Source organism: Orbicella faveolata, unplaced genomic scaffold (assembly GCF_042242905.1).
Source record: "Orbicella faveolata isolate gen_17 unplaced genomic scaffold, um_ofav_v1 contig_1, whole genome shotgun sequence".
NCBI classification, from domain to species: domain Eukaryota; kingdom Metazoa; phylum Cnidaria; class Anthozoa; order Scleractinia; family Merulinidae; genus Orbicella; species Orbicella faveolata.
In genome coordinates, this window is record NW_028301536.1 from 24144041 (window position 1) to 24169915 (window position 25875).

General features: G+C 40.0%; 1 protein-coding gene across 3 annotated transcripts; it reads right to left on the reverse strand.

Annotated features, from left to right (window-relative positions):
- Positions 1-3656: 3656 nt before the first annotated feature.
- Positions 3657-25837, reverse strand: LOC110066502 (uncharacterized). Of its 3 annotated transcripts, XM_089270959.1 has the most exons (21): positions 25668-25707; positions 24650-24712; positions 19853-20154; positions 19535-19591; positions 18775-18893; positions 17952-18146; positions 16924-17134; positions 15897-16207; positions 15336-15564; positions 14939-14962; positions 14003-14339; positions 12644-12994; positions 12353-12379; positions 11815-12004; positions 11122-11301; positions 10441-10519; positions 10180-10304; positions 9438-9587; positions 8496-8664; positions 7374-7567; positions 3657-7063 (listed from the first exon to the last, which is right to left on the reverse strand). In XM_089270959.1, the coding sequence occupies exons 2-21, from the start codon at positions 24673-24675 to the stop codon at positions 6779-6781; spliced, it is 3561 nt and encodes a 1186-aa protein (XP_089127085.1). In that variant the 5' UTR covers positions 24676-24712; positions 25668-25707; the 3' UTR covers positions 3657-6778. The 3 variants fall into 3 exon arrangements, with proteins under 3 accessions (XP_089127085.1, XP_089126975.1, XP_089127028.1); XM_089270849.1 differs by lacking the exon at positions 24650-24712 and having other exon boundaries at positions 25668-25837; XM_089270902.1 differs by having other exon boundaries at positions 24650-25837.
- Between the last annotated feature and the right edge of the window lie 38 nt (positions 25838-25875).

Sequence of the window (25875 nt, forward strand, 5' to 3'; positions counted from 1 at the left end):
TTTGTATGGAGAACAATAAGAAAACAAATACATACCTCTTACTAACCGAACTCGAGGGCCGAACTGAAAGTTACGGACCGAGTCTTTTTTCCCCATCGATTTGTGGCCTAAGCGCGAAGCGCGCGGGCCATAAATCGAAGGGGAAAAACGAGGATCCGTAACTTACAGTACGGACCGAGAAAACGAGGTTAGTAAGGTATTTATTATATCTCGCTGTGTCTGATGCGTTCGGGGACGATTTTAATTCAAGCGGAATGACTTCAAATTTCTGAGCACCTCTAAAGTGAAACGAGTCAATTTGAAATCGTTGTTAAGTGACTCTTAAGTCGTTAGCAGGTTTTAATACACAATTTCAGAAGTAAAAGAAAGTTATAAACTTTTACTTGCTAAAAAAGTTAAGAACACTTGGCGATAAATCGCGAAACATTTTGCCAACAAAATCAGCATTAAATTTTAGCTGGCCGTACAGTAGAATACGGCCCCCTACATTGACCAATCACAGCGCGCGTACTAACTGAGAGATATAATAACGGTGATTAAACTAGAAAGCTGCATCACTGATAGCACGTCTAGAAACTAAATTGTACCTCATGTTTATCGTTCCTGTAATCCTCCGATTTCGAGGTCTTGAAAGTAACCGGAAGTTGGCAACCGACCAAGGCTAAGTTGGTAACAAAGGAGCCAATGGGAGTTGCTACTCGTACTAGCCCCGGCTCATAACGCAATGAGTGTGAAAAGGATGGTCAGGGTGCTTCATCCCATGATTGTTAAAAACACCAATAACAATACAGAAAATAAAACTTACTCTCGGTGAGTTGGACCGCAACGCGTCGGGTTTTCTGCACTACCAAGTCTTTACTGACAGTACTTACCAACATCTTGTTGAAAATTTCCAGTCTCAAGTCGAGATTTGTCGCTAAGCATATGTAGCTGATCTTTGACAAACAGGTCTTTTTCGGCCAGGGGAGGATTTAAATTTTTTTTCTTTCTTTTTTTCTTTTCAACGGTTAATTAAACACTCCATCTTTCTTTCACAGACGGCTAATTACATAACTTACTTACGGTACTTACAATACTGGTCACTTACACCACTGAGGATTTAGATCGTTTGTACATGTTGGAGCACCTCCTTCATTTTCTGTTACATTATTGAGTAGTTGCAGTTCATGGAGGAACATCATGTCACTTGGGCAGGCCACCATGACGTCATCGTTTTTCTGAGTGGGGGTGATCATTTCCTGGTCCTCCCATAGCAAAACGTTACTTTCCATTTGATTCCTGTGTGTTTTGAAGAGATTGCCTTTTTCACATTCAGTGAACTGTTCAGCTCATAACTGTTATAAACCTCATACCCACACGAGGAGTGATTCGTCCCCTAATCCTTCCTCACATAATCAACTTTTTTAGTGGCACCGTACCTTTTCTTTAGTTTCATTTCTTTTCTTCATTTTTTGGCAAATAATTTTTTCAAAAAAAATCTTACCTCCCAACCAAACAAAGAGGGAAATGATTGCTTGACGCAAAAAAATGTCTGTTTCGGGATGGACCATTATTTTTTGGAGGGGGTTGGGCAATTTTCTGGGGCATGAAATTTTTTTCTCACCTTTTAGTTGCGCACAATTTTTTGGGTGGGCAATAGCTTGTGCAAGAATATTTTTTAACATCAAAAAACGGGAGCTGGATAGTAGAAAGCACTTGCTCGATTTTTTTCCAATACCTCCCATACATGATTTTTTTTTTTTTTTTTTTTTTTTTCTTTCAGCAGTTTTTGTTGTACAGGAATCTTTGATAATTGCCCAAACCCTCCCCTCCTCAAAAAATAATGGTCCATCCCTTAGGAGGCTGTAGGTGAAATCAAAGATCCATAATTCAAAATGGTGTGATACTGCACAAGGCCGCTATGTGACACTATAACAGCCTGCGTGACAAGTGGAGAAAGGGAATTACGCGCGCTTGTTACGCTAGATACACTTCAAAGTTAGCCTAGTTGTCTCTAGACAGTTGGAAAGAAGCAGGGGTCAAGGGTCTCTGATAAACTTTTCGGAGTCCCGAAGAATTCCGAAAAGTTCCAAAGATTCCGAAATATTGTCCACGAGTGATTATAAAATTTCCCTGAGAAGTTAAATGTAAACATCAGAGGGTTGACAAAAAAATTTCGACTAAAATTTCCAGAAAACCTCAAAGAAGTCTTGAGTAGAAGCTAAAGATTTTAAACTATAACGCTATTTTTGTACCTTGGGAGATTATAGAGTGCAATCTCGATCTCCGAGGGAGACGAAAACGTAGTTCGAGCGAGGGGCGGGTAGGGGGGAGGTAAGATTACAGTGTTCGATTAGAGCAACTCCCGGCAGGAAATGACTTTTAGTTTGAGACATCGAGAGGTTCACCAAATTAAGGGTGCGAGAAATCAGCATTTCAATATAACGAACTTTGTAGATTTATGAATTAGGAAGTTTACGCTTACATGTCGTTTAGTGCACCTTGTGCCATCGTCACCTTGAAGGAAAAAATAAACAAATAAACAAACGAAGATAAGAAGTTAAGAACTAGAAATAAGGGAGATCGATGTTTGATGCCTGGGCTTAACATTGTGAGCTTTTCTTGTCTACATATACCGTCATTATAGACTTGTTTTGTGCATAAAATATCCACTCACGCCCTTTTCCAAATCCATGATCGCTGAAAACACCTGAATACTAAGTTATCTATATCACTCCTTACTGGCTCCTGATAGAAACCATATCATCACACAAAGCAACAGGCACTGATGGAATTTGCATCCTTTTGCTGAAAATTACCGCTCCAACCGTCTCTCGATCTCTGTCCCACTAAGCTCCGTCGAAATGGAAAAAAGCCAAAGTAATCCCTTTGCACATAATAAGGATGGATCCAAAGCGAGAAAAATAACTATCGCCTTATATCTTATCTTTTCTGCATTAAACACTCTATGTTTTTCTCAAGGACAGTAACTCAGTTAAATTGAGATTTTATTCTGGATTCAGAAAGAATTTCTTTACCGAAACTACGCTCATCGCAATCGTAGACAGGTTACTGGAAAACCAGGATAGCAAACGGGCCTATTGCAATGGAATGATCCGTTTGCAGATTTGTAGCAAATTGGCACAACGCACGGGAACACAGAGGTCAAGTTTCACCTTCGTAAGACTTACTAGCACAGTGTCGTAATAATCCCTCTGGCCAGTGACAAACGACACAGACAATACAATGCTGACCAATCAAAACCTGAAGTAAATACAAGCGCGGGAAAACGTGTGCGTGCGTGTGGTTTTTGTTTTACTTCTGATTGGATGAAAAAGTGGCGCGAGTGTTCAATACCAATTATGAGGCGTAACGATGCAAAACCAAAGCCTTTTCGACGCTAAAGCAAAAAACGCTCGAAAAGCAATTTTAACTTACATAGCAAGAAAACGCTTCCTGATTTTCTGAAAATTTTGTTTTACCGAACTGGCGATGGTTCATCAATAAATTCTTCGAACAGGCACAGAAATGAATTGTTTAAAACTTCGGCCGGACCGCAATATTTCACGACTAACGTGAGTCGCAAAGGAAGACCGACAAAAGATATCAGTTGGCTTGATAATGTGAAAGTCTCCGGAGTTGCAAAACCTAACTTTTTTTTCTTTTTTTTTCCCACATTTTTATTGCTTTTGCACACACTCACACAAAAAAAAACTTTACAAACACTTAACTTTCATTAAAACTGTCCTACTAACATTTGTGTAATACTTTACGTGCAATTAACTTGTATTAAAACAAAAATACCGACGATAGCGTAAGTAATTACAATAACACTAGCAATGGTTACATTTTTTTGACAAATCTAAACATATATTCTAAGTGTTTTTAATTTACAGTATTTTCCTTATTGTTATTTAAAATCTACAGAGAGGAAGAGAAGTAATGAGAAGAGGAACTTTGCGTTGTAAAACATTTATTAATCTTTTCGATTTTATACTTGTATTTTATTTTATAGTGTTTAACCTATCTTTATTCTCCAAACTTGGGGAAAACTTCCTGTTTTTTTCTTTTTCTTTTTCTTTTTTTGATAATTAACAAAGTGAATAGTGATGGATCAGGTGCTTTTATGCTCTTTTTTTATATCAGAATATTGGTTTTTTTTCCGGCCCACAGTGAATATTCTTACTTTTCTGCCAATTTTAGGCTGAAAATATTCTTGTGAATATTCTTTGATTATAGGAATACAAAGTGCGGGCTATGCCGATGGCGCTGAAGTAATTTTGGAGACAGATTGTAGGCAATAAAACCTGATCATATGACACACATAACTTCTTGCAGAAATGTTGTGAGCATCGAACACACACGGCTAGTGCTGTTTTTGTTGTTTTTTGGCTAGTTTTGCCGTTTTGCGGTTAAGTCGAAAACATACATTGTATTTACAAATTTTCAACACACAAAATAATGTTCTTTTCAAAATCTCAGCCTTACGTTTATTCTTAAAATATTAATTCTTAAAATTTCGCAAATTTCAACCTCGATATTCTTACAAAATTTATTCCTATGTTAAAATAAAGGGCGTGACGAGGTGCTCATAGGTCTCTGGACGTGCGTACGCAAACAAGATTTGTAACACTTTAACACAACAAACAAGAATTTAAACAAAACTTAATTCCAAACCAACATCTTGCCAACAGTCTGTTGATCTCGCTATGGACATTATTATTATTATTTTCAAATGAATGTAAAGGAACAAGCGGTTCTGTGGACTTAATTTATTCGTATTCAGAAACAGGAAGTCGATGCGGTCCGTTCAGCTGAGAAAAGCCATAATTGTCGAAACTTTTGAAAATAAACCTAGTCGGAATAGTTATTGTTAAATTCCCAGTGAGAAAGTTTTCATTCCCCGCCGGTTTTAACTCGTCCCTCGATATTACTATTGCAAGTACACAGTCAACACTGACATTGTTGTTAATCAAGTGTTACGTACCACACTTAAAGACCAGTCTCACCTTAAATTTGCCTCTCTGACTGACTAAGTAACTACGTTTGCATAAATGACATCATCGGTTACGTCCTATCATCCAATCTTTTAACTGTGGTAGTTTTCCGAAACTGATACCCTTGCGTTCTAATCTTCAGTTCGTGTTTGTCGCCACCTCAACGTTTGCTGGTCTACTGTAAGTGCTAATAGCAACGATAAACCCGTTGACAGCTTTGGCTGCTAAGTGATGCGCAATTAAAAATAAAATATAAATATATAACAATTACTTTTGAAATGCACCATCTATACTGTATGCAGACTGTTCTTTTTTTATTATTATTTCACAAGAATCGAATTACAAAAAGAGGGGAAAAAAGCATGTTGGTACACACTGGGAGTTAAACTCAAAGGCCGCCTCAATAATTCCCAAACGATAACTTGATAAAAGCGCGATCTCTTCTGTCGTCATCGTTCAGTGGCCACCCTTCGAGTAATTTACCCGTGAAAGTGATTATTAGTATTATTGTTGTTAAAATAAAGTAACATTTGATCAACATTTAGTTGTTCTATGGAAAAGCCTGCTCAAAACGGGCATCCAAAAGAGGCAAGATTAGCAGACACGGTGTGTTCACCACGCTGCCTTACAGACTTAACACCTCCGCTGTATGTGGAAGACAGTATTTCTCATTAAATATTGAAAATGTGCTGCTCATAGTGATCATATCCAGTTGCCAGACTAAATTTAAGTTTCCATAAATTCTTACCCTTATAACAAGATCAAAAAACACCAACGTCCTTCAGCCAAGATCATGAACAAACGTTTAACACATCCTGCCTACAGATAAACGCGCGCCGAGTTATATGCATTAAAACGACAAGAACAGCTGGTAAGGCAAATTAAAACTTCAGCCAATCGGAACTGCTTTATTTTTACAAAGATGGTGTATATTAAATGTCTTTTTTACTCGCGGCTGGCCACCAGCTTGATCGGTACTGTACTTGTCAGTCTGTATGTTTATTTGCGTGTTTGCTTCTTTTCTTTAAGGGTTTTTGCTGTCAACAACGCCTCGCTTTTACCTTTTTTTTAATATTTCAACTTAGAAAGTTGAAGACAATAAAAGTTTTACAACAAATAGATAGTGTACTAAATGATGGCGTTGATTAGTGAAGGTAAATATAGAGATAATTAAAGCCATATATAGCTGGAGTTAACAAGAGATAATGGAACGTAAAACACTTTTAGCACCATTAATTTACATGACACTAAATAGAAAGCTTCGCAAAAATATTACAGCAGAATGTTCGTGCTCAAAAAGCAACTGTATTACTCAAAATGTTCTCTAATCTAAGTATTCAAAAGGCCATTTTCGAAATATTTAACATTTTAACATTGCTCCAATAGAAATTAAGAAATTATTCCTCATTCCTTCAATCACTCTTCAATCTCGATGTTATTTCTTTTGTTTCTTTTTTTTTCTAAAAAATCCTCGTTGATATAAGCTATGTCATGGATAGAGCAAGCCTCTCATTTGCTAGAATCAGTCTTAGTAATCGTCCCTGTTCTTAACAATCCTTGATTCTTCTTTTATCTCTGTAGTGATTTTTCACCTTGGTTAATTTTTATTTTGATGTTAGCCCGTTTAGAAGGCAACTTTGCACAAAAGATTGCTTGATATGTAATAATAGAGCTCCATTAATTTCAAACGTTTTCACCCCAAAAACTGTTCAACAGAGTATTCATTGCGTTTATTATAGTAATCACACTGATCTGCTTCAAACAAATTCAAACATGCTACCCCAGAGAGGTTTTCAAGAAATTTACACATTTTCATCAGCTCGTTCATCTTTCTGTCTTTCTTCATCTAAATGCAGCACTAACTTTCTAATTTCCGTCAACATCTTCCTCTGATCTTCAAGCTGTTCTTCGAATTTCCGTGCCTGCACAATCCTGACCTGTTCCTTTGCTGCCATGTCTTCTCTCAGTGAGAGATACTGTTCTCGCACGTGGTCCAACAACTCGTGTTCTGTCCCAGAATCCCTGATAGACCTCTGCTCAGTGTCCGACGAACACTGGGAAATGCGGCTGCTCTCACGCGGGCACATCTAAGCGATGAAGATTTAACAAATTGACGTCAGTTTCTCAGTCACGCGTCTGTCGTGTTACTGATCATGAATTGCCAATAACACGACCGATTCATGAAAAACTGACGTCAATTTGCTTTTTACAATAACAACATTGTATAAACTAGAAAAGCATGTGTCTGTCTGCTTATTGACAATGAAAATTAACCAATGAGCGCGCGAAATTGGTTAGGATTTGCTTCGAAACGTATGCAGGGCGAGATTTTGTTATGTCATTTAAACTAGCGAAGCAAGTTTCGTCCGAAAAGAGCATAATACGAGACTGACATACCTTGGCAAGCACACGAATTCCTTCGTATCCCAGTGAAATAAAGGGATACAATTTGGTTTGTCCTGCGGTATACTTCATTAGAGTACGCGCGACTTCTTTGCCGTTCAAGGAGAACAAAATGGGTATAGAGCTGTTTTTGCGGTTATCAAAATCCACATGACAGGCAATAAGATCACCACGGTGCGCCATGGCACCTACAACATAAAAAATATTGCTATCAAACTACAAAATACAAAGAACTGTTACCCGGCAGGACTACCGATAATTTTCCACATGTGTAGCTTGTAAATCACATTCACCGTTTACAAGAGCATTTCATTAGAGCATTTAGTCAATTTTCTTTTTCCCAGTGAGCAGAACATTTTCTTTGGACCGCGTGCGTCGTTTCACTTAGCTAGTTCGTTTCCACAGGAGTCTCAAACCCTGATATGATAATGATAATAAACCCAAATCAATACTAACATCCATGGAAGCGGTTTAAAACAGTTAAAATTAAGCACTATTTTGAAACAAAACCAGCTTCGATCTGATGTAGAAAATGGCCCAGAGAAAGTACGAGCTCTGATTGTTTTGGGTGTACTCAAAAACGCTGTGGAAACACTCGCCTGTTGGCTCGTGTTCCCACGGCATTTCTCGTCCTCCCAAACTTTCACGCGTGTGTCTATTAAGCAATTAGATTATGAGCTCGAGATTTCAGGCACGCGATAGTTGACGAGGGCGCAGCCCGAGTCAACCATCGCGCGATAGAAATCGAGAGCGAATAATCTAATTGCTTAATAGACACACGCGTGAAAGTTTGGGAGGAAGAGAAATGCCGTGGGAACACGAGCCGACAGGCGAGTGTTTCCACAGCGTTTTTGAGTTCTCCCAAAATTGTTTTAGTTAGTACAAATCTACTAGTCGTTCAAAACTTAATCTAAATCCTCTTCACAGACACTTCGAAAACGCCAACAAGCGGCCGTCATTTTGTTAACAAGAGCACACTGCTACTCACTATCTATCACAGAATAGATAGTGAGTAGCGTTGCCAATCAGAGAAAGGAATTCGTGATAGAACGCTAGTAGATTTCCACTAAAACTTGATAGAAATACGGAAAAATGTTTTTATAGCTTAAGTGTTACCTTCCACTTCTCTCCCCAGGTCTTCGCAGCCACGTGCAAATATTTTCCCATCGTCAACGTGATAGCCGACTGTTCCATCAAGCCAGCCAGGCATCATGTGACAGTTGTAGTTTTCAAACACAGTCCCCACGGCTATAACACGCCTCTCACCACTCTCCTGGATAAGCACCTGAAAAACAACGCGGTTGTGTTTTAAGCAAGGTAAGTGGTTATCCCCGCGACTTTCAAGGGTGTTTATTTCATGATTTCGCGTATGTTTAATTTTAACAAATTGACGTCAGCTTTTCATGCGTCTGTCCTATTATTGATTATGAATTTCGTCATAACACTGTCAAAGTAGCTTGGATCCACGAGACGATAGCTGAGTGGATCATTGTCAATAACAGGACAGACGCGTGAAAAACTGACGTTAATTTGGTTTTGACGATAACAAATTGTCAAATTGTCCGCTCTCGCTCGTTGACGCATCGCATAAATTATAAAATCATGTGTCAGTTCGCTTATTGACAATAAAAATCAACCAATGAGTGCGTGAGGATTTCTGCAGTTATCGTCAAAACTCTAATGGATCGGTCACAGAGAGGTTGTTTTCTTGTCATGTGCTAAATGGCGACATTTAACATCGGTTTTCGTTACTGGTAACTGCAGAGTAGGAAGAAACGAGGGAGAGCTACCAGTACGTTAGAGAGAACATTGCGGTAATTTGAGTTCAACAAATTGAGAGAAGACAAGCCAAGGTTAGAACAAACTAATAGCACTGTCCTCAAAATTTTACCAATGACGAGATTAAGAAGACAAACGAGGTGGTTGACGATGGAAAGATTTCGAAAACGCAACGTTCCTTTCACTTAGATCACGTTGCAAGAAATTTGGAACTCCACGGGTCATTAAGTGCACCACGTTTATCTTTGAAGGGGAATTTTTAATTCATATAGATCTTACCTCAATCCGCGGTTTCTCTGGTGTGAATGGCATCAAGTACCTAGCGCTATGAATACCTCTAGGTTCGTTTTCCTTGCAGACGTCGCAGTAGTCAGGTCCTTTGTATGTCAAAAGGCAGCCGTCAATACCAATACCTAATGACTTCCATGCCTAAAGTAGTATAAGGAACAAAAACCCGGTGATGACAAGTTCGCAAGCACTGTTTTTGTTTTTTTGTCAACAGTACTCGTCATTTGCATGTTCCTCCAACTTTCTAATAAAAGAAGCCTCAAGCGAATTTTAACACAGCCAGGTAAAAAACGCAAGGCCCATTGTCCATTTTGCTCTCAATTTCCTTCAGTGCTTTTGCATAAACCGTTTCTGTCAATATCCCCCTAAACTTAACTGAAAATAATGAATCTGTAATAGTTAATCTGTAAAGGAAAAGGGACAACAACTCAGTTTTGTTTGTTGGTTGGTTGGTTTGTTGGTTTGTTTGTTTGTTTGTTGGTTTGTTTATTTGTTTGCTTGCTGGTTTGCTTACTTAAAAGAGCGTTTTCAATCACGTGGCCGGCACACATACAAATTTATTAGCGTTGACATAAGAAAAGAGTTGAATTCCCGCAGGATTGGTTTGGTACACCAACATGGCGGCCGTTTCATTGTTTTGGGACACTAATATGGCTGCCGTGACGTCATATGAAAACGATATAGTTTTTGTATGCTTGTTTATCAAGAATCTAAACAGATGAGGAAACCTTACTTTTGCACCCGTGATTAATTTCTCCTGTTTGCTGCTTGGCTCTCGGAAAACCTGTCGGACAATCTGATTGGCCATTCGTCGACCTCCATCAGTTTCGTGAAGTAAGTGATCCATCTTTCTCCCCTCTGAAGATAACAAATTAAAAATACATGAAGTTCAGATTAATCGTACAGGTACCAAGATGAAAGAACCTTAACTTCTCCTTCTTCAGTGGTTGGCAAACTAGAATTGTAATTAAATGAAGATTGTTTGTTCTCTCACCTGTTAGCGGAAAAGAATAACCATATGTTTCAAAATAAGTCGTTTCTAGTTTCTTCACCAGTTTATCCAGCGCTATTTTCTGTTGAAATTGGAAGAACTAATGCGTGAAACGTAAGCAGAGTTAGTAAATTCGTGATTGGTACGGATCAACTTTCATGTCAATGGTTTTGACTTTTCTAGTGATTGGTTAAACATTGCATGTAACTGGTTAAACTTTTCTTGTGACTGCTTCAGCCTGTCATGTGGTTGGTTTATCTTTGCACGTGATTGATTTGACTTTTCATGTGGCTCCCTTAGCCTTTCACGTGATTTGCTATAACTTTTCACGTGATTTGTTTAACTACGCAGAGGACTTGTTTAAACGTGATTAGTCTAAAACACAACGTAATACACTTGTATACGGTTGTTCGAGAATCAGAGATGATGGAAAAAAGGAAAAAAATAAGCTGTTGAAAATAAAACAAGGGGAAGTGCACTGTATTTGTTATTGTTATTGTTGTTGCTGTTGCTATTATTGTAGATGTGTTGTTGATGTTGGCTTTGTATTTTTTGCTTGTTTTTTGGTTTGTTGATTGGTTGGTTAATTAACACCGTAGTTCTTGCTGTTGTTGTTGTTGTTGTCAATGTCTTGTGTTTCATCAGCTCTCCACAGCTAACGCGCATCGTAAAATTGTAACTTACCCGTCCGCTCTCATCCAGAGAAGATTCATGAAATCTTCTACAGATACACTTTTGACACTGTCGACATATTGCAAGTAACGGGATAGACAGGAGGTTGAAAGGGACTGGTACTGGATGATACGAACTGTAAGTCCTGATAGTAATTGCCTTTTTGAAGGACCACTCCCTGAGAGAATTATCCTAAAATTGAACAGAGACGTGATCAAGGCTTCATAAACTGAGGTGAGCTAGCCCAAGCTAGCACAACTAACAGTAATTGCTAGGTATAAAAGGAGAAATCTGATTAATAGACTGCCTACGAGAGAGTTGAGCAGCAAAAACTGGATCACTGAATAATGCAATTCGAGAGTTTCCATTGGCTTAGCCATCATGGGTTATGAGCCATTATACCATGATCTACAAATATGGCAAGCATACATGTGATTTTTGGGGGCGTTTTTATTTTTATTTTAGTCTAGTTTTCTATATTTTGGGGACGTTTTTAGTAAAAGAATTATTCCACTCGTACTTGTTAGATATGAGATGATTATAAACAACCTCATATCCAGCGTGCCTCGTTGGCTATCTTCCATCTCATATCCAACGCGCGCTCGGGAAATAATTGTTAAATAAGACATCAAATATAGTGTTAACTCTTAGAAGCATAAATAAGTATTATTCGACCGAAAGATTTCAGAGAAAATTAATCGTTACCTGAACCTGTTGATAGGTGTTGGAGAGCAACGCAATCATCATGTTAACAAGAAGGACAACTCCCATGATTAGAAACAGAATGTACAGCAACTGAGTCAGGCTAACCGACGGATGATCGACGGAATTCAAGGAGTCCAGGTCCGCTAAACCCAGTAAAGACCACGCCAGGTGCTTTGCCATAGTCCACCAACTGCAAATACAATCACACACCTGATGTAATCAGAAGCCCCGTGGGAATCTCTTGTACCTGTATAGCAGTGTTACCTCTGTGTCGCCAAAACGAAGACCAAGAAACTCCTATTCACAACTTGCAATTCGTTAGCAACGTGAGTAGAAAACAAAAAACGCTAAAAAACTGATTTTATACGCATTTAACCATTGTGCTGTGTTTAATGACTGGTACTCTAGATCTATGTCACAGGCCGATACTTGTGTTGTTATTTAAACGTAACGAAGAGTTGTTGGGAAAGAAAATAACGTTTAGACAAGATAACAGTGAGAATGTGAAGTTATGACACTATAAAAAAATTAAACTTACCAGGTAAAGCCGTCGTCATTACATGCCCTGAAAATGATTTAAAAGTTGGTTAGAAACCTGGCAGACCCTGAAACAAAACCAGCGATCTCTTAGTTATTATTTTTTTGTTTTGTGTTTTTTTGACTGTTGAAAACTTTGAAGAATATTTCTAGCCAAGTGATACGTAAAACAAGCGAATAGCAGTTCAGCTAACGCAAACATAGTAACAATCCACCAAGTACTATACAATTCACTGTTTTTCATGCATAGATTTGTAAAATGAGACAAGACCCGCAGGAATGCTATACTCACAAGTCTTTCCCTGATGTCGTTGAAGAGAAAGACTTCTCAGCAACATAGATCTTTGTCATGGCTAGTGAAAATGCCAGGATCGTTGCCAAGAACTGCCAAAATATTGCTAGTACATCCCACATGATGAAAAACAGAGCGATCTGTATGGCGCCCATTCCTCGCACGCACTCCATCACGTGACCAAAGGCTCGCAGTGTCAGAAACATGGCGATGAAGCCGTAAAAATAGCCAGCCACAGCCAAGGGTCTGTTGTCAGTCACTGCAGTGGATTTCCTCCATGTGATCATGCGCAGAGTGAAGGTGATTACGTAGAAAACGAGAATTATGAAGTCGAGCATATTCCAGCGATCACTGAAAGAAAATGACAGATTTATTTCACCTCGCTGGTCTTCAATTATACATTTTATATTGAAATATCAATTCATCGCCCACCATTTCGCGGTTGTGGGAGGAGCGGTTTCACAGTCGTCCGTGTTCGAACCCTGACTGGCCCTGGCACTGGCTTTCTTCTTGAGCAAGACTTTTTCCTCTAACAGTGCCTCTCTACACCCAGGTTTATAAATGGGTACTGGCGAATTGAATGATGTGGGTAACACTGCAATCGACTCGCATCCCATCCGGGGCGGAGTATAAATACTCTTAATTGCTTTTCAATCCTGCGACGGAAGCCGGCGATAAGCGCCGGCGTGATGGGCTACTTGGCTTGAACACAGACTTTGCCCCCTACCTTGTTACTGAAATGGTAACGCTAATGAAAACTGGGTGAAACACTTCGGGCCTAGCTCGTCCTTTGAGAACACACTCACCATCTTGAACGGCAATTGATCAATGAATCAGTCAATATATAAATCCGCCATCTTAACGGCCATTGACCTCAACAATTGGCCCATACAAATACTCATGACGACATATCATTCTCAAACCGACTTGATTAGGCGGGTTAGGGAAGGTAGATATGACTACATGAACAACCCTGCCCTTTGGAATCGCGTGGGGTCCATAGTCAGGCATGACACTATAAAGTGTGATAATAGTTCGTATAGTGTGATCGTCCGCGTGAGGGTAGTTCTGAAAAGAAATGTTGCTGGTGACTGACATTTCGACAACCTGAGCGGAAGTCATCTTCAGAGTCAAGTGAATAGTGTTTGTCAGTTTAGCCATGATGGTATTGGCTGAAAGACTCATGTAAAGTTTGTCATCAGTCATTGGTGGGTTTCGATCCGTCTATTGTTAGTCAAATTGGTCGGTTTTTGGTCCATGTATTGTTAAGTCGGTCTGTTAGAAGTCTTATGACCACAAGAAAACAACAATTGAACGTTAAACCAACATTTATAGGCCGAAGCAAGCCGCCACACGTACCTGAAGTAATTAGCAAACCGCTTTAAGCCAACATTTTCATCTGATGTCGGTGCACTCTGTTGATCAACGAGTGTACACTTTTGGTAGTTCGATCCCTGAAGCGATCTTTGGCGGCTTTGTCTTTCTTTTCTCCCGGCCTTTGTATTGCCCATGAACTGGTCAAACTCGGTCACAATACGCCCAAGGAAAAAAACTAAAACGACCCATTCTAGTCGACTGAAGGCAAGAGTTGAAGGCGAGAGACAAATGGCGAAGTGAAAGCCAAGAAGGGTGAGGTAGCTTAGAGTATCGCGGAAAAAGATGAAATAAGGAGTCGTGAAGTAGTCAAGGTACCTCTCTGTGAAAAAAGATAAGTGTAATATAAAGTACGATTACAGATTAAGAAAGAAAGGAGGCTTCGAAAAGCTGTGCAATGAACCTGTTCAACAGCAGTTATACCAAGGTTACTCACACCCGGACTATCGCACATGATAATCGATTATTTTCTTTTGAATGGCACTCGTATTTTACTTTTATTATTAAATGGAATCCTGGCTAAGAAAACCAGTTTGATATCAAATCTATCGCTTGAGTTTGCTTGCTTTTTTCCCGTTTCACCAGCCGCCATGGTAGTGTTGGCAAAGAGGGGGGATTATAATTTCATGCGTGTTCAATAAGTCGTCTAACGTCGAAGTTGCGTACATTTACATACGTGTTTCTAATAGTTTCTAGTACTATTCTACCGCGGTTTATTTTTCGTAGACTCCATATTTATCTCTCCGACAAAGTGACTGGCGAAACAGAACTCGTATACGAAATGGAGATATCGACTTACAACCACAGTAAAAGAGAACCATTAAAAGTACAATACGGAGCCTAAACTGTTTTTCAGCCAAGATTGTCGTAAAGGCCAAGGAAGAGCATAGACTAATTACTTAATGCTTCAGGTATTCTTACCATAGATGTCCTTTCCTTCCAAATCTGTTACAGAAAATAAAAAAAAACCGCCAAGTCTATTAAAATTGAAAAACTAACTCATAATTTTGAAATTGCCTAGGACTTACAAGTTTTGCTTGATTTTCAGACAGCCCGAGGTCAGGCTATGTAACATTGGACATTCCTTCCCAGAGCGCGCATCAAATTCACGTTGATGCTGACCAAAAGGATCGCGGCCTCTGGGAACAAGGTTGGAGGCGACCAAGGCAAAGCTCACTCTGCAAAGAGTTAGGCGTTTTCATCACTTGAGAGTCACGAAACACGAGCACACGCAGCAGGAAGAATCAATGGCGTATTGAGAAATTAGACAAAGGACACTATTTTACAACTATCTTTTTCGCGACAGAACACAAGTTACCTTGTATAACAGCTGTCCCTAAAGTCCTCGGTGATTCATATTCTCCATAGTGAAGGGCAGTAACATCGTCGCTTGCTATCTTGTTTAGTTCTGATAGTTTGGCGTGTTCTCCAACACCAACAGGAACAAGTTTAACACCTAACTCTTTGAGCTCGTCGAGCAAAGGTTCTAGCGGTTTACCTCGAGCGCTAACCATGTTGAGCGTGTCATTGACAAATACCACGAGTACCTAAAGGAAAACATAAATACGTCAGTAATGTGTTGTTTAAATACAAAAAACTGGGGTACCGCCAGTGGTTAGAGTCATTTATTGTGAAGAGCGTGGCCAGTGTGCAATTGCAATGCAGCAGGTGGTCCATTCCCGCCACTCTAGCTTCCCCGTTGGGTGGTTGAACACAGGCGGCAGAAGAGTGAGAGAGACTGTCTCCTCCCCCGCCTAGGTTCAACCCTTGCGGAGTGTATAGAGCGGAAAAGGAAGAGTTCCGGGACTAGACTATGTGGCAGGTGGCAGTAACATCGAAGCCCTTTTTTACAAGTTGCACCACAGAAGTGCTGCCTCACCTTTTTGGCTTCTTTTCGAACTTTTGGACTCTTGAATGCATCACGAGCCGCACATAGGTCGTCAAAGAGCCGTGGAGACGAGTTAGACTTCTGCAATACCTCTACTCTCTTCAGCAATGTAGTTATGTCTACGCAAACATCTTCAAAGTTGATGTTACCAGGCGAGTTGTCCTCGTCACGTAAAACCAAACAGTAATTCACAGAGAAATAGCCGTATTTATAAATGAGGTAACTGACTGTTCTCTTTATCAGGGCAAATGCCTTTTCTGTTACATCCCTGGACAGCGTCACAACAAAACACACCTCAGTCTCTACAAAATAATCACAAACAATATTACGGTACTGACAATGTTGTGAAAGAGAAATTTGGGTGATTTTTTGGGTGACGACAATTTTGTCAAAGCAAATGGAATGAATGGCCCATTTCCTCTACTAGACATGCCTGCAAGGAATCATGGTAGTTGTATTAATCATCTTGGACTGGATATTTGTTTTAATGCATACACCTCCCATGATTCCCTGCAGGCGCGTCTCATAGAGGAAATTGACCATTGTCTCTTCGGTGGCATCACAGGACATTTACGTACTGATGATACTGTAGAACCCAAACCACCCGACACAAACGGTTCGGCGATCTTTTAGTTGCAGGATTTTTGTTCCAAAACGGGAATCAAAGCAGAGATGAAACTGTAAAACCCAAACTTGTTTTAGTTTTTCAAATGCCCTTTATTTACAGAACAACTTTCTGTTCTTCGCTCATTAAGCTTTAACAAGTTAACTAACCAATCGATAAAAAAGCTTAATGTTCGGTGATTTCTTGAGGCAATTGACAAAGTGCAGGGGACCCATAATAAATGAGCATTCCAAACAGGGTGCTTAGCAATACTCCTGGTCCTTTTGTACCTCGTGAAACCGGAGTAAAAGATGAGCACTGATGTTTTAATAGAGTGAAACACGTTTTACGTTTGGTTCTATCTTGACCGGTATTAGAAACATAACCCTTAAGTTAGGAAGCGTTGTTACCAACCTCTGGTCTTCCTCCAGAGCCGCTTGATCAAATGAACAATGAAGAAACAAGCGAAGACAACAGGAAATAGGAAAACATCAAGCACGGGCCAGAGGTTAAGGAAAAAGTATCCCCAGCGGTTGGGACTCGTCCATGGTTCCTTCCTTACTGAGGCAAAGGAACGGTACCATCTTGAATTAAGCCAGTTATACACCAGTGGATGGGACAGAAACTGTGAAAACGACAAGACAGACATGTGACTGGTTAGCCTGGATCTGTCATTAAAAGCAAACGGCAGTGCTCGTTTATCTCGTGGTAACAAGTGCCAAGTGGTACCTCGTGATATCTCGTGGCACCTTGTGTCGCCTCGTGGCACCTCGTGGTACCTCGTGGTACCTCGTGGTACCTCATGGTACCTCGTGGTACCTCGTGGTACCTCGTGGTTCCTTGTGGTCAAGGGTGAGCAGGGTAGCGTTCTCTGTTCCAACACCCTTACAGCCTGGGGGAGAGGGTTTAGAGACAAGACAAACAATAGTCTACACGACCGTATGATCCCAAATCTGCTCGTTTACATGGAGTAAAATCGTGCGAGTAAGTCTTCACCGGTCATTTGAAACTTTGAACGGCTCTGTTCCTGACTACACGTGTACCTAACACGGTGTCCGTGGACACTTGACAGCGTGATCCGTAGCGATTTCGGGATTTACTCGCGTCCTCGTGGCACCTTGTAGCACCTCGTCGCACATTGTGGTACTTCGTGGTACCTTGTGATACACGGTGGTACCTCGTGGCACCTCGTGGCACCTCGTGATATCTCATGGCATCTCATGACACCACGTAGTACCTCGTAGCACCTCGTCGCACCTTGTGGTACCTCGTGGTACCTTTTGTTACACAGTGGTATCTCGTGACACCTCATAGTACCTCGTGGTACCTCGTGGTACCTCGTTAACTGAAAGTCAAGTTCCTTAACAACTCAAAGTTAATAACACGGCAAGGGTTCGTTAGTATAGCGTACTATTACAAATGATTCTCTATTGATCTAATACCTTCTTCTGCTCGGTATTGATGGCCTTGTCCACCACATGATCGAAGCAACTTTGAAATGTGTTCCTGGTATCGTTGTCGGATTTTAACGGGTTTATCAAAGCTGACGTAAATTCATCCACAGAATTCACTAACGTTTCAATTTCGTCTTTCTCGGGGTTTACACTGTTTGCTGAATCTTTGAGTATTTTTCTCACCTACGGAGAAAACAGGAAAAAATACAAAAAATAAGTGTGACTGAAAAAGGCAATCGTAGTTGTCTGCCTGCCCGACTGTCTATCAATGGACCTTCTCGGCGATACGGCGGCCATTTTGCTCAGCGGGCAAATTAGTATGTAGCTGCTCCCTATACAACCTATAATAGCTATCTGAGACAATAGAATTCCAAATAGCCGCCATATCCACGAAAAGGTCCATTTGTTTGCCCGTTCGCCTGTATTGGACTGCCTGCTTGCTTACTTACTTCTCGGTCTGTCTGTCTGTCTGTCTGCCTGTCTGTCTGTATGACTGTGTGTCTCTATCTATTTATGTATCTGTCTGTCTTTCTTTGTCTATTTGTCTGTCTGTCTCTCTATGTGTCTGTCTGTCCATCTGTCACCTTACCTGCCTGGCTGCACGCGAACCTTCCTATCTGCCCGTTTAGTGGTACTTGTTACCAAAACATCGAAGCCTTCCCGTACGCGGTGACCGAGGTGACCGGTTAAAAATGTAGTGGCTGTATGGGCTGGACCAAGACTAAGTGTGCCTTCCCTTAGCGAAAGTTTGACTTCTTTTGCAAGAACATTTCCTTTACAAGGATCAAAATCAAGATTATGCGCCACTCACCTCCAACGCTTTAAGTAACGCGTTTGTCCTACAGCTTGTAAGGATTTTCGGAGTTAATTGTTCTACAATGACATCAAAATCGCCTTTCTTCAGAGTGTCGTCAAGTTTCTTTTCAACATCTGAAAGTGAAACAGATCAAACCATCAGTGTTAACACGTCTATACTTCTTCAACTCTTTCTTTTTATAACTGCAAAACTTGTTTTCCACAAAGCAGGCTTTCCATTGCCGAAATTGATTTTAAAATGGGTTGTGATGATAAAACTTGCTAAGGTCGATTTTTCACTTGGATTTGGACTGGACAGCATGAAGGTCAGTCATAAACAGTAGACCTTCCCCTCCCCCCCCCCCCCCCCCTTTAGTGAGGCCCGTTGTCTGAAAGACTCTTGATTAACGCACACAGTTGGAATTAAAACCTCCTACACCGATAAGTGGACTTAACAATAAGAGCCCATATCCCAATTTACTAGTACCGAGCTAAGATTAGGTTTGATTCGAGAGCTACTTGCAGTATAAGTTTAGGGTTGGTTTAATCTTGGTCACGACATGTTGTTTGCTCACCCTGTCTCTAAAAAGCTCCCTCCCTTTTGTTACCAAAGTTTAATAAGCGTCTCAGACATGAACTCGAATTTTTGTAGTCCCTAAAACAAGTATTTATCGTTTCCAATCGTTCGTCTACTCATACTAATAACACACAAATATCACCACTCGACAATAAGAATACTAAACAATGAGCTACGTTCATACTTCCTCTTCTCTCACCTACAGCTTTAGATTCTTCGTTTGCCGTATCAATTCCTGGATGTTCATCCTCCGGATCTGCATGAGAAAAAGGAAAAGAGAGTCCAGGATAACATGTATGCGCATGCTCAAGGCAAGCCAATCAGGATGTGGGGTGGACGGGCGATAACACTTAAATTGCTCGTTGAAAACAAGCTTAATTATACAACCAAGCACATGACTGAAACAGTAAGAGACATCGTCGCAAAATGCGTCCCAATCCAATTTTAATGGGCCTGTACTGAGATCAGGAATCCATAAAAGTCAGTAACACTCTTGAAAATTTAATCAAACGCTTACCAAACGCGAGAGGAAAGCTCCCCTCTTCCAAAGGGGTCTCTTTGCCAACCGTACAAGGATCCAGAGAGACTTCTTCTGGAGAGATAATCGGCGGATGGTCTGAATTACCCGAAATGCTCGGCGGGCGAACACGTTGCATTACCTCTCGTGGCATATCACGTGGTCGGGCTACAGACAGCTTAATCTCTCTCGGCTCGTCGTCGACTGGCCGATCAAGTTGGCGACATTCCTCGTCCTCACGACTCCTGGCAAGGGTTGTTGGTGTTATAGGCTGAAGCTCCATTTCTTCGCCTAAATCAGTACTAAGAAAAAGACAATTCGAGATAAATCATTGGCCGAGTTTATACTAGAGACGAATTATCCGACGCCGAATTTGAATTAGGAGACGATTTATCAGTCTGAGACGGTTTATCCATCTGAGAAGATTTTTCCTTTTGAGAATGATAACTCGTTTAGGAATAAATGTGTTTAGACGAATTATGTGGCCAAATTCGTCTTCAGCTGTTTCGTCTGTCAGCACTTCTTGAAGATGTGCTGACAGACAAATTAGCGAAAGACGAATTTGGCCACATAATTCGACTAAAAACCGGATTCATACCTGGACGATTTATCCGTCTCAGGCAGTCGAAATACCTGTTCCGGACAGCTAATTCGTCTCAGACGGATGATTCGTCCCTAAAATAAATTCGGTCAATGAGTAAAAGTTAATTTTATCGCTCATCGCAACAAAAATTATCGATTAACAGACCTGTGATTCTTGACAACAATTCTAAATCAGAAACTACAAGTCGTGTGCATTTTCGTGTGGATTCTTTAGCTTTAGGTCATTTATAGAGTATATGTCACGTTTCATCAGTTAAAGTGTCATCATCTCAAACTATGGTGTATGGCAAGCAGGATGTACAAGAACAAGAGAATGTGATCTTGATAAGAATATAAAAAACCCGGATGGTTGATTTCGAATAAGTCGCAAAAACATTTCAAATCATACTTTTGAACAATAATTGTAAACGGCCGGCAGATAAAAACTATTTTGACGGCTTTGCTCCAAATAAATAAGGCTTGGAGGAAGATTTTAAAGGCACCTTAAACCCACGAAAAAGTGGCGTTACAAATTTACTATTAAAATGTTCAAATCAACGTCAATACACCGATTGCAGAGAAGTCCGGAAGTTGCATGGACGAAATGTTGGGGAAGAACGAAAAAATTCGAATGTATGTATGTTAGAGCTATTTTTCTGGAGCAAATGTGGTAAGGAAAAGGAAAAGAGTAGGACACAAGTGTTGTGCGGCTGCAAACTCTAAAAATCGAAGCAAAAACCGACCTGATTTATCATTTCCACGACTGAGTTTCTTTCGGACAAGCCAAATAAACAAAGAAGGAAAAAGTTGGAAATACTTCTGAAAAGGGGAGATGCCTATTTTACCTCGGTAGGAAATAACTTCTGTTGTTCCGAGCACTTCTTGTCAAGTGATTTTAAACTGAGTACACTTATTGAAACTGGGAGCCGTACCGGTTTTCCCCTACACAAAAGTTGATGAGGAATCTCTGTGTAGAGCGCCAAGATGCGAGGCACCTGAGTCTGGCAAAGAAGAAGTGAATACCCATCAGCTTCAATCAACTTAGGAATTAATCAGCTTTCATGCCTCTGAGGTAAACAAAAAAGTTTCCCAAAAACAGTGTTGAATGTGGAAGGACATTAGTGATTTAAATACAGCCATTAATCTTTTTTTACTCGCTTAATATTTCAGCAAGATCTGGCTTTTAGGTTTAATTTTCAGAACTAGTAGTGTCAGATAAATTATTGCATGGGCCAATTTCCTGTATTCGATGTTGGGAGCCTGCCCATTATTTATTTACCTGAAGTTTTTTAGGCCGAATTTGAAAACATAAAGTGCAGAATAGACTGCAGAGAGATAAAAGGTCGGACACCCAAGACCTGGAGAAGCAGAGTGAACTAATAAAAGTCTGACAACACATTTTAAGGCTTCGTAGGAATTTCCATAATGTCAGGGACTTGATAGACAGCATTTACTGGCAAGCAAGAAGGTTATAATCTTCATCCCTTATATGCGACCAAGTAAATCAGAGCTGACGATAATTTTACTAACTTTCTAAGGAGGACTGTTTTTCAACCATGAACCAGAACTGCAAATGTAAGAATACAAGCTGACATGGCTATTAGGAGAATAAGTGGATGGCATATATTTGATGATGTAATTCCACTAAGATTGTGTTAATCAACCCTGGATAGTGAGCTATTTGCTCGTAAACTGGCAGAAAAGTTAGTTATCTAATAATTCCTGACACCTAATGTAACTTAATGTTTAATTTGTCATTTGGTAGTGAATGTAAACATAGTACATGATATTGTTCATCAGTGGCAATTAAATATTTGGTGATTTCCACCATATTGAATGTGTGCATTATCTGGCTTGATGTTCTATTTTCTAGCACAGGGTGTAACATAGAAGGACACATGGTCTGGTGTATAATTTGCTAATAACATGAAAGTGCAATTGAATTTGACCTCATTGAGAATTTCCCACATTGTATGATCTTATAGATTCCCAATTGTTTTGAACTATTTTGAAATATTCACTCAATGCAACATTACCAGAGAAAAACTAGAAGTAGCTGAATTCTCTCATATTAGATGCTGGACAAACTTATTGGAACTTTGATATACATTATTTATTCTGGCTTAGCGATAATCACATCTTGTAAGGCCACCTCTAAGCATTAGGTAAGCCAGTTCATATATATATGTATGTATCATAAATTGTTCGATGTTCTGTAGCATCTCCTTCCACCATTCTATGCCCAGGGCAATTTGCTCATTAAAAATTCTCAGTTACTTCCAATTTATGGCCAGGACATTCCAAAGTCTGTTCACAACAAAGAGTAGTTGTTGTGCATTGCACTTCATAAACTGATGTAAATATGACTCTTGTTTACTTTTAAACCAATATCAAACATTTTGCATACTGATTTTATAAGGCAATCTTTCAGGTCTCACCATCCACAACAATGACATTCTTGGCTTCAATGATTTCGTGGAGATTGCTCTTACTTCGGTCTGTAACCAGCTCAGCTGGAGAGGCCCCAAAATTTCTCTTTTCTCTTGTACAAAAAAACGCGTTTTGTTACTTGCACCTTCGTCTATCCCTGTTGATGCATTATTTCAATGTACTTGTCCATTACTAGTTGCTAATATTCTAGGCCATCTTTCATGGCATGTGGCTGATAGTGTCTGTTACACTGCGGTACACTTCTTTGATAATTCTATTGGTGATTTCACTAATGAATCAGCTTTGTGATTGCGTCCTACCCTGTAACGCACTGATGCTCTCACTGTACCGAACCTTTGTTTGTACCATTCTTGGCGAATAGATCGTGGTCTTGTTTGATACTCTGATTAGCATCTTTTGAACTGAGGGATTTGTCTTATTGTCTCGCACCGATTGTTAATTCATGAAGAGAGATCGGATGTTCTCTAATTAACTTGACTGAAGACTGAAGTCGTCAGCGAAAAATGAATTAGCCGTAGAAATTTGTTTACGCTTGGATGTTTTGGTTGCAATATTCCCGATATCCGAAACAATTTTTAAATTTACTTCCGTATGTTCTTTCGAGCTCTTGCTTCATCAGTTTTGCTACTTTAAGCTACTTTAGCTTTATTAAAGCTATTCTTTGGGTCAGGGTCCTAGATTTTGTGAAATTTTCATTTCATTCAGATTCTTTTTCCTAAACCGACCATAAATAAAGTTCTTTTAGGCAATAAAAATGTTGAGAAAAGGTTGTTTCTTTTTGTTTTTTTTGCATATTAGAGATCGAGACAATCGAAGGATGGCAAATATATCTTTCAAAAAGTTCCTTTATTTTGCCACTTTAATTTATACGACGACTTTTAAGCCAGAATTTCAATTGGATGAGTGTCAATTTTTCAATCTGTTCTTCACTCAAACTGACGCCAGGAATATCATCAGAAGAGAGATTGACTTTTCTTCTTCGTTCGCCATTTTGCTTTGAATATTTACCGCGAGGGCTATTAAGCCTCGTTTCGGTGCAACTTCCGGTTTTTTTTTCTGGAATCAGTGTAATCCAACAGTGACGAATACATTGTGTTGTAATCGAGCGTGCTATGGTATTTCGTATTTGCATCACGGAGGAATGCACTACTGTCAATGGACCTCAATGACTAGAATGCATAAGCATAATTTTTGAACCGTGAAATTGACACGCAACTTTCTCTTCGGTTCAAAAGCCCCTCGAACAAAGACCCTCTTTCCTTCTCGCAATGATGGCCTCCTACGCAACTTACTGGATCTCTCGCTTCCTCTCACCATCGCAGCCGTCTCGTTCCCATACAGGGAGATTGATAGTGGGGGCTCCGGTGGGTATAAGAAACAATTCTTAGCTGCACACATTTGCATAACGTTCAAGTCTTAAAATGGTCCAAGACAACCGTCAAAGTTAGCAAAACAACAGGAAACCCCTGACTCTTAGACAAATTTTAGATTAATTTCCTACGCTCCTTGGCCTCCGCGCACAATCTTTACCGAACAGTAAACTGCTAAGAAATATTACATTTTGTTGTCTACGCTTTTGGAATACATGTATAACTAAGTAGACAAAGCAAGGATGAGTTATTTGTCTCGTGAAGCAATATTACGGATAGTTTTCTAAATTGAGCATAACCTATGATAACGCTGGTAAGGCTTAGTAACGAATGTGATTACGCTTAAATCCCTGTGACGAAATACTCTCAATGAAACTTTTCAATCAATACTTACCCCGCAAGGTCCTGTGACTGTGCCATTCAACCCTTCATAAAACCTTTCCAGTGGTTCACAAGACTGACCACGAACACATAACAACAGCAAGGTACAGTATTAGAATGACTTCACAAACCTCGATTCTTGTATGGTAATTGGAATCCTTAAATGCTATTGTGCAAGAACAATAGAGCCAGCACGTTCTAAAGTACACCGTTCTAATTAACCGCGCGGCCATGGGCCGAGCGCGGTTCATGGTTTACCTGTGGTTTTTTTTTTTCGCAGATTTGTCTGCGACCAGACCCAAGCTTCCACTCGGCCAAATTTTGAGTCACGCAACCTGTGATGTTTACTCGCCAAAAGCTGTTGAAACATTAATAAATCTCATCTTTCGCGGGAAAAAATTAAAAACCCAGCGCTGGTCAAAAATTATATTTTTTCACCAGAAATTTAGCTCGGAACATATACATATTTATATTCCTTTGAATCGTCGATGAAATGACCTTTTCCGGATATTTTTTCCTTCGGGGTCAACCAAAACCTCCGATTACAAAATCACACCGAACCCACACGTTGCAAAAAAAAAATCTCTTCAAAACCCTGACTTCGAAGCGATATAACACTTCAGCGTTAATAGCCACCACACATCGGCAGACGGTAAATCTATTCCTTAACAATCCAGCTTTATCGTGTTAAAATTTCAGCGAAATCGAACAAAACCAGAATTAATTGGAATTTTTTTGTGACCTCACTCCCCAGACTTGACCTAACAAAGGAAGCAACGGTCGCCCATAGCAACCGAGAAACACGAACATAACAATGCCGACGTTTCGGCCAAAAATCTCCAGAATTATCGCCTGAGAGCTTAAACTTGAATGGGAACATCTTTTTCGAACTTTTTTCAACTGATTTAGACGAAAAACTGGCCTCGACGGGCTACAAAAAATACCAAGAGAAAAAACAGAACAAGACAGCAGAACAAGCCGATAATATTTCATCGCGTGGCTTTCGGCACGAAAACGAAAATACAGCTTACTTCTGGATAAATTCAGCCTTAGAAGCCAGCAACCGGTCCCAAATTACTTTCTGTTTCCTTACAAATGTCCTGACTTCCATCTCCGAAAGATTTTGCCCCAATTTTGAGCAAATAAACATTTCGTCGACGGTGACCGCCATTACGGTGGCTTGCATACTAAATTAGCTAACTTGACAAAATACTCCCGTGGGGGGCATATGACGAAAAG

Bases quoted from the DNA above. Each gene is read 5' to 3' on its own strand.
- LOC110066502 (XM_089270849.1), bottom strand. From the start codon at position 25,822: ATGCAAGCCACCGTAATGGCGGTCACCGTCGACGAAATGTTTATTTGC. The intron at 10,305-10,440 runs GTGAGAGAACAA...TGTTATCTTCAG, and splicing joins TTATTCTTTTCCGCTAACAG to AGGGGAGAAAGATGGATCAC. The intron at 7,568-8,495 runs GTAACACTTAAG...TTTATGTTGTAG, and splicing joins CCTGGGGAGAGAAGTGGAAG to GTGCCATGGCGCACCGTGGT.